The sequence below is a fragment of the Lepisma saccharinum genome, chromosome 7 (genome assembly GCF_977018435.1).
Source record: "Lepisma saccharinum chromosome 7, izLepSacc3.1, whole genome shotgun sequence".
Classification (NCBI taxonomy): domain Eukaryota; kingdom Metazoa; phylum Arthropoda; class Insecta; order Zygentoma; family Lepismatidae; genus Lepisma; species Lepisma saccharinum.
Genome location: NC_139235.1, coordinates 44,357,100 through 44,372,781, shown reverse-complemented (window position 1 = coordinate 44,372,781; position 15,682 = coordinate 44,357,100). Strand labels below are relative to the sequence as shown.

Sequence of the window (15,682 nt, the reverse complement as noted above, 5' to 3'; positions counted from 1 at the left end):
GCAACATGCAGTCAGGCATTGTCATGAAGCAAGACAATGCTCGAAGACAGAATGGCTCACAGTTTGTTCTGGATGGCTCTGCGCACAGTATGCAGTCGCACTGATTGTGGTCCCGGGCTCCATAGTGTCAACTAGTAACTCACCTCGCACTTGGCTGGAGAGTCGATTGTAGCAGACATCTCTACACGTCCCTCGCTCAGCTTCAACTGAAGCCTTGGCCTTGGCAGTGGTGGTGGTAGTGGCAAGGGGGATGCCAATCACGCTACATGACGCCCCGCTTCCTAGCACTTTATGGGCCACCTGGCGGTGCCATCCGAGGTTGAAAAAAATAGCCCTTATATATCAATATCTTACATATAGGTGTGTTTCACCTATGTCACAAACTTGTATTGTGGCTTCGAGCAGCCATAATTGTGGTCAGTTCTTGTAAGCATACAGAGTTCAAGCAGGTGGGCGGGAGATACTAACCCAGACATTTGTGATTTAAAACAAAAGTGCAGTTGGTGCAGGTGTTAAGAACGCTACGTGGTGGATATTTCCTTGCAAACGAAAAATAAAATTAGCCTCCAATATGACGATTGTGCACATCCTGACATCACATCAGGGGAGGGGTTGCACCCCCATACTAATGATACCTGTGGTTCATATCAGATATCCACCTTTTTAACTTTATTCCACAGTTTTCTGTAACAAAGTACAGTTGGAAAATATTCAGTGGTACATCACAAAAATTATCAAGGGAGGGGTCCAAGATAGTAAAATTTTGTCCTGTAGTTTCTTGTTAAACCTATAGCCTAACAGATCCCAAATGGTAATGTATATATGTATATATAGTATTTTTAAATATTGTTCGCAGCACCTCTAACAAATCATGCAGCTATGGGTAGTATCGAGATGAGACCTTTTACCAGAGGTGGTCATTTTCATTCAACCTCCCTCACTCTCATATCTTACCTTCACCCTCACCCTCAAAAGTCTTCAGAGGGTGAGGTCTACCCTCATGAGCGTGACCACCCTTCACAGGGAATTAAACCTTGGCCCTTTGATTAGAAGGCGACAGCTAGCCACAACACCCATACACTGAGTAATGTGTATACATAACGTTTTCAAATATTTTAATTTAAAAAAAAAACACTCAATATCTGTTGATTGCTTGAAAGTTACTACAGATACAAAGAAGATACAATGTAGATGACAGAGGTTCTGGTAAAATGGAATATTAATATCTTGATCAACATATCCAGGGGTGTCCACAGGGGGGGGGGGGGTTCATGATGCGCTTGCATCATGGAAATTGTTTGGAGGGGACAAAATTTTATAGATTAAGTGGTCCCCACATTTTCTTGATCTTGGCCTAGCTGGGGGTGATGTGATCAGCACCACGCCCCTGGCTGCCTTTACCCCCCCCGAGTTTCCTCCAGGTATCCACTTTATACGATGCTAAATTTTATAGATTAGCTAACATATTTTCACACAAAAATGGGGGATCATTTTGTTTCATTAACTTGTTATTTACTTTTAGTTATGGTTATTAGATGTTCAGCATCTACTTCATGATTTAAGAACATCCACAAGAACAACATCCTGTAGCAAACAAGAAAGTGAGCCATGCTTTTTCTTTTTTAGTCTCTTAATTTCAACTTCAATGAAAGGTTTCGAATGTCATGCACCTTTCAATTGTTGGCATCTTGGCCAGTGGTAATGTCTGGTGTTTTCCTTGTGGTAGTTTCGAGTCGGCTCAGAACTTCTGACATGCGGACTTAGTCTTAGTGTTGGATGATTTCAGGCACGATTTGTCTCTTGTAAGTGTTCCTGTGCTACGACTGACTGATAATTGTAAAATACTGTCAGTTTTCGTCATTGTAAAGCATAAGCGCCGACTTCGGGGTGGGGGGGACACTTTATACCCCCCCCCCAAATTCACTGAAAGGGACAGATATTATGTATAGTTACATATATAAAATATTGTTTATGCCAACCTTGCCTCTCCCCAAAATTTATTTCAAGTTACCACCTCTGGTGTAAAGCTTACAAAATTTGAAAATTTAATTTAAGAAATAATCAAATTATTGACATTCAAACAAAACCCCGTTACTGTGTTTTTATCCAAACTATATTTGTGTGTGTGTGTGGAGGGCAGGTTGTGATGAACAATTCTTTTGGGGGATGCATCCACGACCTTGGGGGTCATGGGAACCCCTGGACATATCTATGTATCAAATAGTAAAAAAAAAAAATAGTCATTGTAACAACATATTCCAAGAAATATTAAGAGTATTAAGGTTGGCAAAATGTTTAAAAGATAATAATTTATAAAAACAGCGGTTAACTCAGTCTGGTTACATTTTTGGTGTAATGAGATAAGATTCAAATACAAATTAGTAATATCTTCATTAGCAAATCATTAAAAATCCTTTGACAATAAACCAGGAAAATGTGAAGGTTCTGATTAGTGCCCATGAACCATATCACGTTTATACAGTAAATGCTGCTTCAACTTGATTTGTAGAAGGCTATTTTCATTCAACCTCCTCACCCTTACGAACAACCTTTCATCCTCACCTTAACGGCATGCCCTTATCCTCATGGTTTGTCTTCACTCACACCCTCAACCTCACAACTTGCCCTTCCCCCTCACCCTCACAGCTTGGCCTTACCCTGACAAATCTTAGGAGGGTAAGGTCTGCCCTCATAAAGGTCACCCTCTGGTGAACCACCTCTTACTACTGGAGTGTTTACCCACTTTTGATACAGCCATACTACAAAGATTTTTCCATGTGAGAGCAGTATAACCCTTAACCCCTTAAGTGTGGATGGCATATGCCCTCTGCATTGTGCTGCTGTAGTGCGAAAGGCGTATATATATGCTTTATGTTTGTTTCAACTATATTTGATTTACTGTGGCGTATATAGTCACACAGACGTTTGGTGAGATAGTTCTAGCTGTAGTAGAAACAAAGAATAGTTGCAAGAGAGGAAAAAGAAGAAAAAGAAGAAGATGAAACTAATATTTCCCTTCTTCTTCTTTCTTTTCATCTTTTTCCTCTCTTGCAAGTATTCTTTGTTTCTACTACAGCTAGAACTATCTCACCAAACGTCTGTGTGACTATATACGCCACAGTAAATCAAATATAGTTGAAACAAACATAAAGCGTACATATATGCCTTCTGCACTACAGCAGCACAATGTGGAGGGCGTATACTGAATTTGACGAAAAACCTACATTTTCCAGTAGCGACTTGTTCAACAAATTCCACACGTAAGGGGTTAAACACCAGCTGTGACATATATGTCACAAAGAGTAATATGTGACTTTTGGAATATATTTTAAGCTCAATTCTTAAGAAACACAACATACAACATAAAGCCATTCATAAACCACCGCAAAAGATCATAAACCCACTGCATAACACAACCTGGAGTTTACTGTATTGTCTGCAAATGCAGTAAAGCTAACATTGGGTAAACGGGTTGGACAATAGAACAGTGCTGCAGAGAACACCAAAGTTACATTAAGAATTTATCCGGAAAAGTCAGGACTAGCGGAACATTCAATCAACGAGAGCCATACATTAGATTTCAGCAACACAGAAATTATAGCCAAATCATCAATCTACTGGGACCACATTGTCAAAGAAGCAATTCATGGGGAAAAACAGAATCTTCATCACAACACATGGCTCGAACTGGACCCGGTCTGGCTAGCGATAGTCAACCAGCAGACACAGCTCCCTATTGGTCTGCCATCTTCAATGAGAACCTTTATCTCTAAACACTTATAAACAGGGTTGACACTCAGCACTGTGCTTCGACCCTGAAGACAAGTGATGTTAGTTCTCGAAAGCTTGGAATGCTTTCCAGAACTCACCTGGTCGATAGCCTGAGACAATGGTAAAAATGTTTTTTAATTTTGTTTTTTTCTTCTACTTTATAAAGGATTTCTTTTTAAAGTTAGGCTTACAGCCTAATCTGTACTGAAGACAACGAGGTTTCATTTAAATTTATAGTTTCCAAGATATATAATTTTACTGAAAACCTTGTGGAATTTAAAATTTCCTGCTGAAAGCACGCCTACAACATAGTAGAACAAGCCCGCAACATAGGAAAATCAGCATCGGCATGGCATCTAAGGGTTAACAAGACCTATAGTGCAAATGATACCCCTTGTGGTTACTAAATTTATATGATAAAAAATATCATTACTATGCATTTATTTTAGAATAATTTTTTTAAAAAAGTATTACTTTGCCAAAGAGTCGGCCTTTTATGGACATTTAGTAAGTTTTCTTAAATGATGCTGCTGTAAAAAAAGGTAAAGTGCTACCCTGTGCTTAGCACCATGCCATGAAGGCGTATAGGGGGTGTGGGAGTAATGCCCTCCACTTTCTTGATCCGGTCGTGAGTGGGGGTGATGTGATCAGCATCATGCCCCTGACCGCCTTTACCCCCCAGGGTTTCCCCCAGGTACCCACGTCATTCGACGTTGGGTGGGTGCCGGGGCTGCTTCCGTTACAAAAGTTCCCGGATTTGAACCTGCCGGGGATCGAACCCGGGACCTTTAGCATGGTAGTCAGATGCGTTACCGACTGATGCTGCTGTAACATTCACAAATGATTCTGAACATTCCCTGTGCTGGGACAAATTATAAAGTCAGTTTGCAACTTCAACTAGTACAGGCTATCTAAAGATATCTGTTTGGCAGATACGTGGAGATAGGTAATTAACTCTGATAAACTTACTTTTCATTTTTCCACGTAAATTTTTCTCGCGGTCGATTTTGCCACCTGTCTGGTGGCTTCGTCAGGCGTGTACTGTCTTGCTGCGGGTGGCATGGTTCCTTCTTCTTCAGCTTGTGCTCGTGGTGGCGCTAGTTGATGCAGTCCTTTCACTTTCTGCCGTTCCCGTGTGGGCGTAGTGCTTCCTTCTTTTACCGCGCATCAGGGTTTTGGCACTGTAAGCGGTGGTTCCCGCTCTCGTCGTCTGCTTTCGTGGAGCAGTGCTTGTTCGCATGAGTAGGCGGGCTTTTTTGTGAATGCTTGAGGTTCGTGCTTGGTTTCTTGTGGTGGGGGAGGAGCAGGTTGGGTGGGTGCGCATATTCCTGATAGTGGGAAGCCAGGTTTTATTGAGGGTCTCGGGGTTAGTGTTGAGGTCGGCGGGCATGGTCACTATTGCATAGGTTTCCCTTGAAAACCTTTCCAATGTGGATTTTGCTTGCATGACTATTTTGGCAGAGTCTATGTTATGGTTTTCGTATATGAGGTGGCAGGAAAGGCCTGTTCTTCTCCCAAGTTGGTGGTCAACATCATGCTCCTTGAGCCTATCATCGAGTTGGCATTTTGTCATACCTACATCCTTGCCTCCATATGTGCAGGTGATCACGTAGATGCCACAACACTAAACCCGGGGCCCTCAATAAAACCTGGCTTCCTGCTATCAGGAATATGCGCACCCACCCAACCTGCTCCTCCCCCACAACAAGAAACCAAGAACGGACCTCAAGCGTTCGCAAAAAAGCCCGCCTGCGCATGCAAACAAGCGCTGCTCCATGAAAGCAGACGACGAGAGCGGGAACCACCGCTTACAGTGCCAAAACCCCGATGCACGGTAAAAGAAGGAAGCACTACGCCCACACGGGAATGGCAGAAAGTGAAAGGACTGCATCAACTAGCGCCGCCACGAGCACAAGCGGAAGAAGAAGGAACCACGCTGCCCGCAGCAAGACAGTACACGCCTGACATAGCCACCACACGGGTGGCGAAATCGATCGCGAGAAAAATTTACACGGAAAAATGAAAGTAAGATTATCAGAGTTAGTACAGGCTTGTACGAAAACAAAATTGCATGAAAGTATAATTTACCTGACGAGTCTTTTTGTTAATGGCATACTAGAGTTGGCCCAGGCCCCACTCCCTGAATCCTCCTTGGGCTACGGAATATCCTTTCAACCAGATCTTATCCTGAACATGATGTATCCAATTAATTCCCAAAAAGATCCTAAAAATTAAAATAAATTAAGGTAACCAACCAGCACTACTTTTACCTGCATGGAAATTGCCCTATGTATGCCAATATTTGAGTTACATCCATTGTTGTTCCTTATTTTCCTCACTGCAAATCTCACAGTATTACAGACATAAAATATATCTTAAATGAATGTACTTGCCTCAGCTTGTTTCTGACTGAATCCCAGGGCCACAAGGATGACTGGAAGGAAGCCAAATCTTTGGTGGATGCCTCATCATCACTTTTCTCTGGTTCCGGACTTTCTTTCAATTTCACTACATCCTCTACGCTAGTCTTACTAAAATCTATCCTTTGGGCTAATTTTGCAAGGTTCTCTGACAACGATAAGGGCCTGAAATAAAAATGATTAACTTAAATCATGAGTAATTATGTCAGCAGCACGTAAATTTTAAATCAACAAAAATAAAAATGAATGAACTGTTGATTTAAAAAGTGTTCTTGGGTTACCAGCCACGTTAAATCAGGGTTAGCTTACGTTTCGAGCGCATACATTGCTCTCATCATCAGGGAGATGAAGATGATATTGCTCTCATTGTTCGAATCACATCGCCAGGAAAGCTACGAGCCCAATTTATGCGCAGATAGGCTAATTGGGACTGGACTGGGATCCGAACCACAGTGTAATATGCCTCCACCAGGTATGGAACCCAGGACACCTTGATTACAAAGCAGGGATGTTACCACTACACCATACGGGAAGTCCAAGAATAAAACTATTGTCCTTTCATTGTTATTATTTCTACTACATTAAGGTCCCCACATATATCATTCTTGGTGTGATGCCATGCTTGTCAGTCAGACTGTTCATTTTTTTTTTTTGCTGTCATTTATGGAATGATGACAAGTTAAAATTGGTTGTGTGTAGGTAACTTCATTCCAGGAAAAACTGGTGCACAGGTGAACTCACAGTGCAAACATCTTTCATAGTTCATTCACTGGGAGATTCTGTACATTTTCTCATATCTTCAGTCTGAAAGTAAATTCTGCCAAGTTTATGGACTTTATAGAGTTGTACAAATCATGGTGGATAAAAATAATGATTTTTATTACAAAGTAATTCTTGATGTTTTATTTGATTATTTTCAAAAACATGCTTAAAATTGCTTGTATGTTTTATGGCACCGTATATAGATATATTTTTTTTTTATAGAAAGGCTTTTTCTGGTAAAATATTTGAACAATTTGATTAAAGCAAATTAAAAAAATGAAAATATACATTTTTCTGTTTCTGATACTGTATACATGAACCTACTATGTATATGTTTGTTGAGTGTGTTAATAAAACTATTAATTTCAGACAACAAAACATTCTGAATGAACTATATAATTGTAACTTATAATATTTTTTATAGTCTTTGTAGCCGAATATTGGCAATTTTTTTAAATTATAGTTTGCAAAATATCAGCTGGCATGTTAATTTACAGCTTAATGATAATGACACTATTTACGGTTTAACATGATTAGTATTTTGTATATTATTCTATACAACACTTTTGCTATTTTTGCCTAGAAAAAATATTGAATTTTAAATAAAGAGAAATTTAAGTATGTTAACAGTTTACATATTAAGTTTCCTTTCATATGAGCTTCAGCCCATCAATACACATATTTTGCTTCATTTCTTTTCCTTTCTTGGAGCCTAATAAACACCATTCATTGATTATGAGATTAATGTACTTTCACTAAAAGTGATGCTGATATCTACAAATTCCTTACGTACACTATTCTATAAATTATTTCTTTAAAGTGATTTAAATCAGTGATATAAATCACCATGTAATGTGCCTCCACTGAGGATTGACTTCTTGATATAACAGGTTTTGTGAAAGGTAAAAGTACAGTTTAATAACAAATAAATTCGGTACAATAATGGATTCGTATCTGAAAATTGACGTGTTTTTCACAGGCAAAATTTAGTCCAATAATATTGTTTTTCTTGCAACAGATTGCAATTATGTTTCTGCCAGTGGCACACATACACAATGTAATATATGTAAACAACATGCAGTTAGTATAGGATTAACACCACAATTTGTAGAAACAGAAGAAGCTTTCTTGTGTTTTGTATTGTTATGGAAATATGTAAACCACCTTATGTTACTCCTTACAGTCAAAGTTTCTTTTTTATGATTAAATAGGCTACAGTTTAAATAGAATGAATATGTTTTTCGAAAAATCTGGATATACATAAATTTAATACCAGAGGTCAAAACAAAATCCATTGAAACTTAGTTCGCACAACTAAAACACAAAGTTCACTAAAACACCAAAATTTTGGGATGTGTAACAAAGTACTATAAGAAATATGGAGCTACAATATGAAAATATTTAAATCAACAATAGGTAAAATATTAATGTCTAATATATTTTATGATGTAAAAGAATTTCTAATGTCTGATTTTGATCAAAAATATGAATTATAAAATTACATTTATCTGATTGTAATGTACATGAACAGGATCAATTTATTTCTATTTTATATATACATAAAAAATTCCTTAACAAGTATTGTAATAACTTATTCTGTTTCACCAATGTGCAAATTAAAAGGGATTTTTTTTCTTTCACTATGTTTGTAATAGCAATTTAACAATCACATTGATTGATTGTGTTTTTAATAGTATTGTGTATTATTATTTATATGCAATATAAAATTTTAAAGTTTTATGAAACTAACGGAAATAAATCATTTGTTCATCATTTTTAAACAGTGATGTGCACTGAGGTGTAGCTAGTCTAGCAGAGATAGACCAATCAATCTCATATCTCTAATTATTTTCAATTCACAATATTTATTGTCTTGTTGAAGCCACAGTTCAGATGCAACACTTTTTTTAACGTGATTCTCGTCCCTCAGTGCGATCAGCGAGCACGACTGGAAGGAGCTACTGTAACTGGCTTTTCCTCCGCCTCACCAGCACAAAGCCTGAAGTACAATATGTGTTAAGGTATAATATTCAAAATTTCTGTTCACTATGTGTAAAGGTAAGCATGAGCGTAACCTGGCGGGGGCAAAGGCACAACCCTCCAAAATTTATAAATTAATTACAATTTACAAGTTGAATATATTTTGTGAACCTCCTGGCACTTGAGGAACAAACAAATAAAGATAAATAATTGTGATTTTTCAAAAGTATTTAGCAAATAATCCTGGACACTATTTTTATGGGATGGAAATCTTTGTGATTTTCTCAACTCAAAGATAGTTCCCAAGTTACACCCATGAAGATATTACCTAATAATACTTACTCTATTGTACTCTATGCATTGCCAAATTTCATGTACAGTAATATAAATTGTGCCGTTCACATTTTAAAAGAATATTTTGACCATTTCGAATACACTAAAGTATTTGACTTATCAATAAGTACATATTCCCTTCCATTTGTGTTGTTAATGTCCACTGGGCACAGAATACTTTGTCGCCAGTAGTATGAAGTTAATAGACCAAGTGGATGCAAGAATTTAATTGCTGCATTTCCTTCTTTCACGTGAACTTTTGAAGCAATCCTACAAACAAGTTCGAGTCACACACACAAGCTACTATATAACTGTTTAAGAGTTGGAATTCAGAAAGCCACTTCTTCACAACAGTCAAACCATACAGTTATACAAAACATATTTCATCAGCACTAATTATTTTTGAATTGTCCGTTAAACAACCAGTGTTTCGAAGTAACTGGTATCAAGTAACAGTTACTTTTTATTTAGGAATTCTAACTGTAACTAGCGACTTTTAAAAGTAAATAACTGTATCGTTAACAATGGTAACAGAGTTACTTTTTGAATTACGGGAAGAGCTAAATTTGACAATTCTGTTCCCAACTATAAAAAAAATAGATGTACCTTCTCTGGATGCTACGTAAAAGGATATTCTTGGAATTGCTGGCCTGGCAAGGAAGCTATGCTTTGTTGCATGCTAACTTTAAAACATCCATGCTTTACTTCAATTCATTTCTAATTGTATGTGAAACCCTCTGTGGACCAGAGCTTACAAAGAGACTCTTTCATTGGATAACGCGTGGCCAGCGCATCGAGTTCCATCGCCGCAGTTTTCTGGCTTTCTAGACCGTAGCCCCGCTACTTTTTTTAAGTAGCTTCCCAGTTCTCACGATGCTGGATCAACACTGACATTTTGGGGGCTCTAATCGCGAATCGAACCAAAGACGAGAGTGCTAACAGTTTGGGTACGCTGAGCCCATAGTTGACCCACAAAGTGGACTTAAAACAGGCTAAACTTTGAAACTGGTTTTAAGAATGAACTTTAGAAAGAGCCTTTAGTGTTTGTCCAATCCTTATACCAGCAGTAAACATTTCTTGTGTTAAACTCTTTTTTACTTTGAAAAGGTGGTATGCACAACTTCTGTATTTAATTCTGTTTGTAGCGCATCTTTACAGCTAGATTCTACACGACGATTGAAAAATATGAGGAATGATAGCACCTAATTTAAAGTATAGGTTAGTGCAGTGGTTCTCAAAGTGTGCGCCGCGGCACCGTGGCTGGCTTACAGGGGCGCCGCAAAATGTTCCAATATATTTATTCAATCAGTGATATGATTGTTCCAAATATGTGCTTATTTAGTACTTTTACACATAAAATATTTCTGAATTTGAAATATGTGTTTAATTTTTAACTTATGGCAAGTAACCTAACCACAATAACACAGCGTTGCAAGTGTTAGATAGGCCTACATTCTGACTTGGACCCCGCGGAAAGATTTTGAAACACTATAAGGGCGCCGTGAAACAAAAACCTTTGGGAGACCCTGGGCCCTGGTTAGTGTTTTTGGTGCTCTACATCAAGCATTGTTGACATCGAAAATCACCAACGTTTCTTACCATTGTCGCACACAGTAACACTACAAAATTATTATTTATACCTTCCATTCCTTCTTTCACCATTGCATTGTCCAGTACCAGCAGAATGTTAAATGGCAAAAGAAACAAATCCATGCTTGCCAGCGAACACTGTTGCATCAGGTTGCCACACATGGGCAGCGACGTCAGAGCGAAATACGACTTATTTGCTATAGCACAAATTAACATATGCATATCCATGCATAAGGACTACGATGAAAGACGTTATCAGTTCGATTGTTGTAGGCATAATGCAGCGAAGTTATTTTTCTAACTTTTCAACACCCGAGTCGTTTGTATTACACTAAAGTGGATCTCGCGACTTAATGAGTGCAGTTGAGTGTATCTGAGTATATCCAGTAAATGTCAATCAAAAAAATAACGACCCGCTGCCTGATTATGCACAGTCGAAAGCCCACCATAAATAATAAGTGTCATGGAGGATTCCGATAAGGTCCGTGGAAGCGAAGAGTCTTAACAAGACCTTATTAACAGAGGGGACTCGCTTAGCTATTCCGTTCTCTGCAATGGGAAGGAGGAAAACATTCCTTGAAGTTCAAAGTCGCTCACAAAATGGCTCCTTCCCACAATGCTAAACTCCTTAAGCCTCGGCTGGATGTTTCTCTCAACAGCTGAAAACTGCATCTTCTTCTATTGACAAAATCTCCTAACATATGCTTCCAATTTCGCTGATACTCTGCAAGGCTTTTCTAGAAGGATACACGGAGTGATGTAATGATAAAAAAATCAATTTGGGATTCTAGTTTGGCGTACAAAAAATTGGAAATTCAGCATTAATTGGATCTGAAAGCAGCTTTAAATGGGGCGTTTGAAGAGTTTTAAACCATTTTAGCATTTAAGTTCAATATTGTGCATCTTAGTGTCGTGAATTTATATAGATAATTCCAAGCGTTTGCACAATATCTTCAACAGAAATTACATAATTTTATTAAAAGAAAGACAAGTATTTAGTTCACACACCTTCTGCAAGTTCGAGGATTTTCCGCTTATGGCGCTGCTGTCGTTTCTGGGCAAGCAACCCTCTGAATGTCTATGCTCCCATCTGCGGCACCGGTCATGTGCCGCTCGGAGCGGAGGAGGGGGGTGGTTTCACACCGCAATTTGTAAACTTATATTGCTTTGACATCTGGTTTATGTTTTGTCCGCGCAAAGACCTTGGAATCTCAGGGAAGTGCATTCATTCCTTCAGTGGGTGGCTACTTTCAAAATACAAGACAGACAGTCTTGGAAGTCGAGGAAGTGAATCGCCTTCACTTAGTTTACACAAATTACGTCTGTTCGTACAAGTCTGATCCGAAACAAGAAAGCCAGTTACTTCGTTGACTTACTCTGTGATGCTCTCCGATTTTTTTTACATATCTAGGTTATATGCATCATAATGGGAATTGAAGAAAATGTAGGATGGAAGAGGGTGGTTCAGAGATTCCCATTTTCGCATTTTGACTTTTGTTTTTACCTAATACACTAATTATACTTATAATAAATCTGAGACCCAAGAACTGACTTATTTTAATTTATTGAGGCTCAAATTAAATAATAAAATAAACATTTAAATTAACGTTCATCATCATCATATTATTATTATAAAACGTAAAGCGCAAAATTTAATAGGACGACAATGCTCTGTGTGAGTTTGGTGTGGAGTAACAAAATTTTAATAAATTTATTTCCAAACCATGAATTTCATCTGAAATTAATGATCTCCCCGATCGCATAGTGGTAACGTTATCACCTTGTAATCAAGGGTTCCCGGGTTAGGGTCCCACTTTAAACTGTAGGTCCAATCCCAATTAGCCTATCTGTACATAACATAGGACTTAATACAAAAATTAATGTAAGATTATGTAAAAATTGACAATTTTGACTGACGTGTCGGCGTTAAATGAACCTAAAAATTAAAAGACAAATTACACAAAAATAACAGAAAATTTACGAAGGGGAAAATTTATGTTACTAGTTGGAAGATTTAGAGGCTGGGGAAAATGGGACAGGAGACACTTACCTGGAATCCCCTTTAATTTGAACAGTGACTTGACATTGGTAACATTAACTAAGGAAGCATTCATTCATTAACTGACATTCGAGCATATAGGACTTATGAACTTACGGTGCATCACAGTCAGAAATCTGGTGAAATCTTAATATTTAGTTACAAGTGGGATCCAAACCACTCCTTCGGGAGAGACGTGCCTTCACCGGCTATTGAACCCGGGGCCCTCTGATTACAAGGTGTTACTTTTAAGCCACCTGGGAAGCCCTCCTTAGTAATGCATAATATTTGAATACAATTGAATTGTGTTCCTTTTCCAGTAGTTTAGCGAGTAAAATTTTAAAATTTCGTTTACACTCGAAACTAGGGCGACTTTTTTTTCGCCTCATTTGAGCTGGAATGATACTTGGGAGAGTCTAGAACTTGTAATACAGAAAACTAACTTTTATTTATAACTCTTTTATCTCTGTGTGTGTAAAACCATAGTATCTTTTTCACAATTAGGTCTTGTTCCATTTTCCCTCCTGCGTTCTTTGCTCTCTCTCCCTGGCTCTTCAGATATAGAGCTTCCTTCATTTCTTGCCCTTCTCTTTCTCTCTCTCCCTCCACTTGCTCGTTCTCTATTTCGCTTTCTACCTTTTGCTTCTGTTTCTCATTCTCTCTTTCTATAGTTTTTTCTGCATGCCTATCTTTTTGTTTCTCTTCCTTCCTTTATCTCTTTATCGTTCTGTACTGTTTCTTTTCTTTGTTCCTTTTCTCACTCCATCGTGAGAAATGTTTATCTTCATTTCTCTCAATCCACCCCTCACTCTGTTATTATAGTCTGTTTTGGTTGGTTTTCCTCTTCCTGTAGGTCCACTCCCGATTAGCCTTTCTGTGCATAAAGTGGACTTAAAACCACAAATCAATCAATCAATCTTTATTTTCACTTTCATTCTCTATCCTTTGGTTTTTAAGCATCACGCTCCAGCCTCCTTTAGCCTCCCCCGCCCCTTGGGGTGTCGTCCTTCAATGGTACCTGTTTATTTGAGAATGGGTGAACCCCAGAGCCGCTTTATGAAGAGAGAAGGCCGCAAAAATCCGACCTCACAAAACACGCCCAGGAACCTAATCTTAGTTTCCAGCAGGCCAGTGAGACGCCCAGCCGACTTTACAAAGGGAAAATTTCCCTGTTATTGTCCTTCCATACTTCTTCTTCTTCTTTTTTTTTGGAAATCAACTTTAATCTCTATTGTTTCATTCCAAAAAGAATAGTTTCGGAGAATTAGAGATTATAAAAAGGAATTCACCTTGGCTTTTCTGTCACTTTTGAGCCGAGGACTATTTAGGGGAGGGAGATCCAGAGGGCATTGCCATACACAGAGGGGGTGCTAAAGGAGCTACAGCCCCCCCGAAATTTTTAGAAAATAAAAAATTCAAATGAAGGTAGTAATAAAGTAGAAAAAACTCAAAATGACCCCCAATAACCATTCGTGTGTTTGAATTACTTTTAAAACGAAGGATTAAAATGGTAATTTGAGCTCATACCAAATGAAAATAAAACACCAACACTGAAATGGATTTACGGCAATGTATTCTATGATTCAACCAAATATTTAATCTGCCTCTGTTCAGTAAAGGTTAGATTCATGACACGGAACCCGCATTCACATTCAATTGTAGATATTGGTACAATTTCAATTGAATTCACATAATCCTTGACCTTGAGTGAGGTGAAAATGTGTCTTGGCTGACATGATTCCATAAATAACACGTTCTTAATCGTCTAAATGCCATGTGTGTGTATTTAATAGGACCATATTCATATTCAATAAATATTCGATCCTTGATCTATTTGACATTCATTTCTCATTTAATTTTTTTGCGATATTAACTACACCTAAGCTAGATAAAGAATATGTGTTGTTATATCCCTGTTCTTACACCGTCTTTTTGCCTATTCAAGTAATAATAATAATACATTATTAATTAATTTACATATTTAATTAATGTCATTAATCTAATGTGAATACTTTAATTTCATCATTTATATTATTATTATTTCTGAGATTTGGTTCGGACTCCCCCCCCCCCCGAAATATATTTCTTGATACGTGCCTGCTTTTGACTAATCTTGATTGATTGATTGATTTGTTGTTTGAAGTCCACTTTATGCACAGGAAGTCTAATCGGGACTGGACCTACAGTTGAAAGTGGGATCCGAACCACTGTGCCATTTGCCTCCACCGGGTATCGGACAGACTAATCTTGAGTAATAGAAGTCCGGAGTTCGGTGGTTATGTGCAGAATGGTATTTGAAAGGGAAGGGGAAGTCCTCCATCTGCTTGCTAATATTTGGTTATTGTGGGGAGACTATATATGTACAATTTTTAATATATCGATGCTTCAAGAGTAGTTGCCGGAAATTTTGCAAATACCTCACTCTTTACGTGCATCTATCAATATCTCCAACTATACTGCTGGACAAAAAAAACCGGACACCTCAATATTTGACATCTGAATTGCAATTACTTATGAATTACGCTCTCAGTTAAGTATTGAACAATTGAACATTCATTATTGAACATTTTCCACAGTTTTCCGTTTATTATTTATCTATTTATTTATTTATTTACTCGTATTTACTTATTTGGAACACTTAGTAGGCTCAAAATTTATTTCATGCAATTTTGTTTTAATTTATTGATTTTCAATTCCTGTTGATGTTATTTTGTTTAATGTCTAGAGAGGCATGAATTTTGGTTCATAGTAACCATAGTAACATATATTATTGACATTGTCATTGCTG

At 37.9% G+C, this 15,682-nt stretch overlaps 1 protein-coding gene across 1 annotated transcript in view; it reads right to left on the bottom strand.

Moving 5' to 3' along the window:
* MED17 (mediator complex subunit 17) overlaps window positions 1-15,682 on the bottom strand; it is a 105,473-nt gene that overhangs the window by 54,043 nt on the left and 35,748 nt on the right. Inside the window, exon 2 of the mRNA XM_083125889.1 lies at window positions 6,165-6,356. Within this exon, the coding sequence (XP_082982015.1) occupies window positions 6,165-6,356 (192 nt within the window). The remainder of the gene's footprint in view (window positions 1-6,164; window positions 6,357-15,682) is intronic.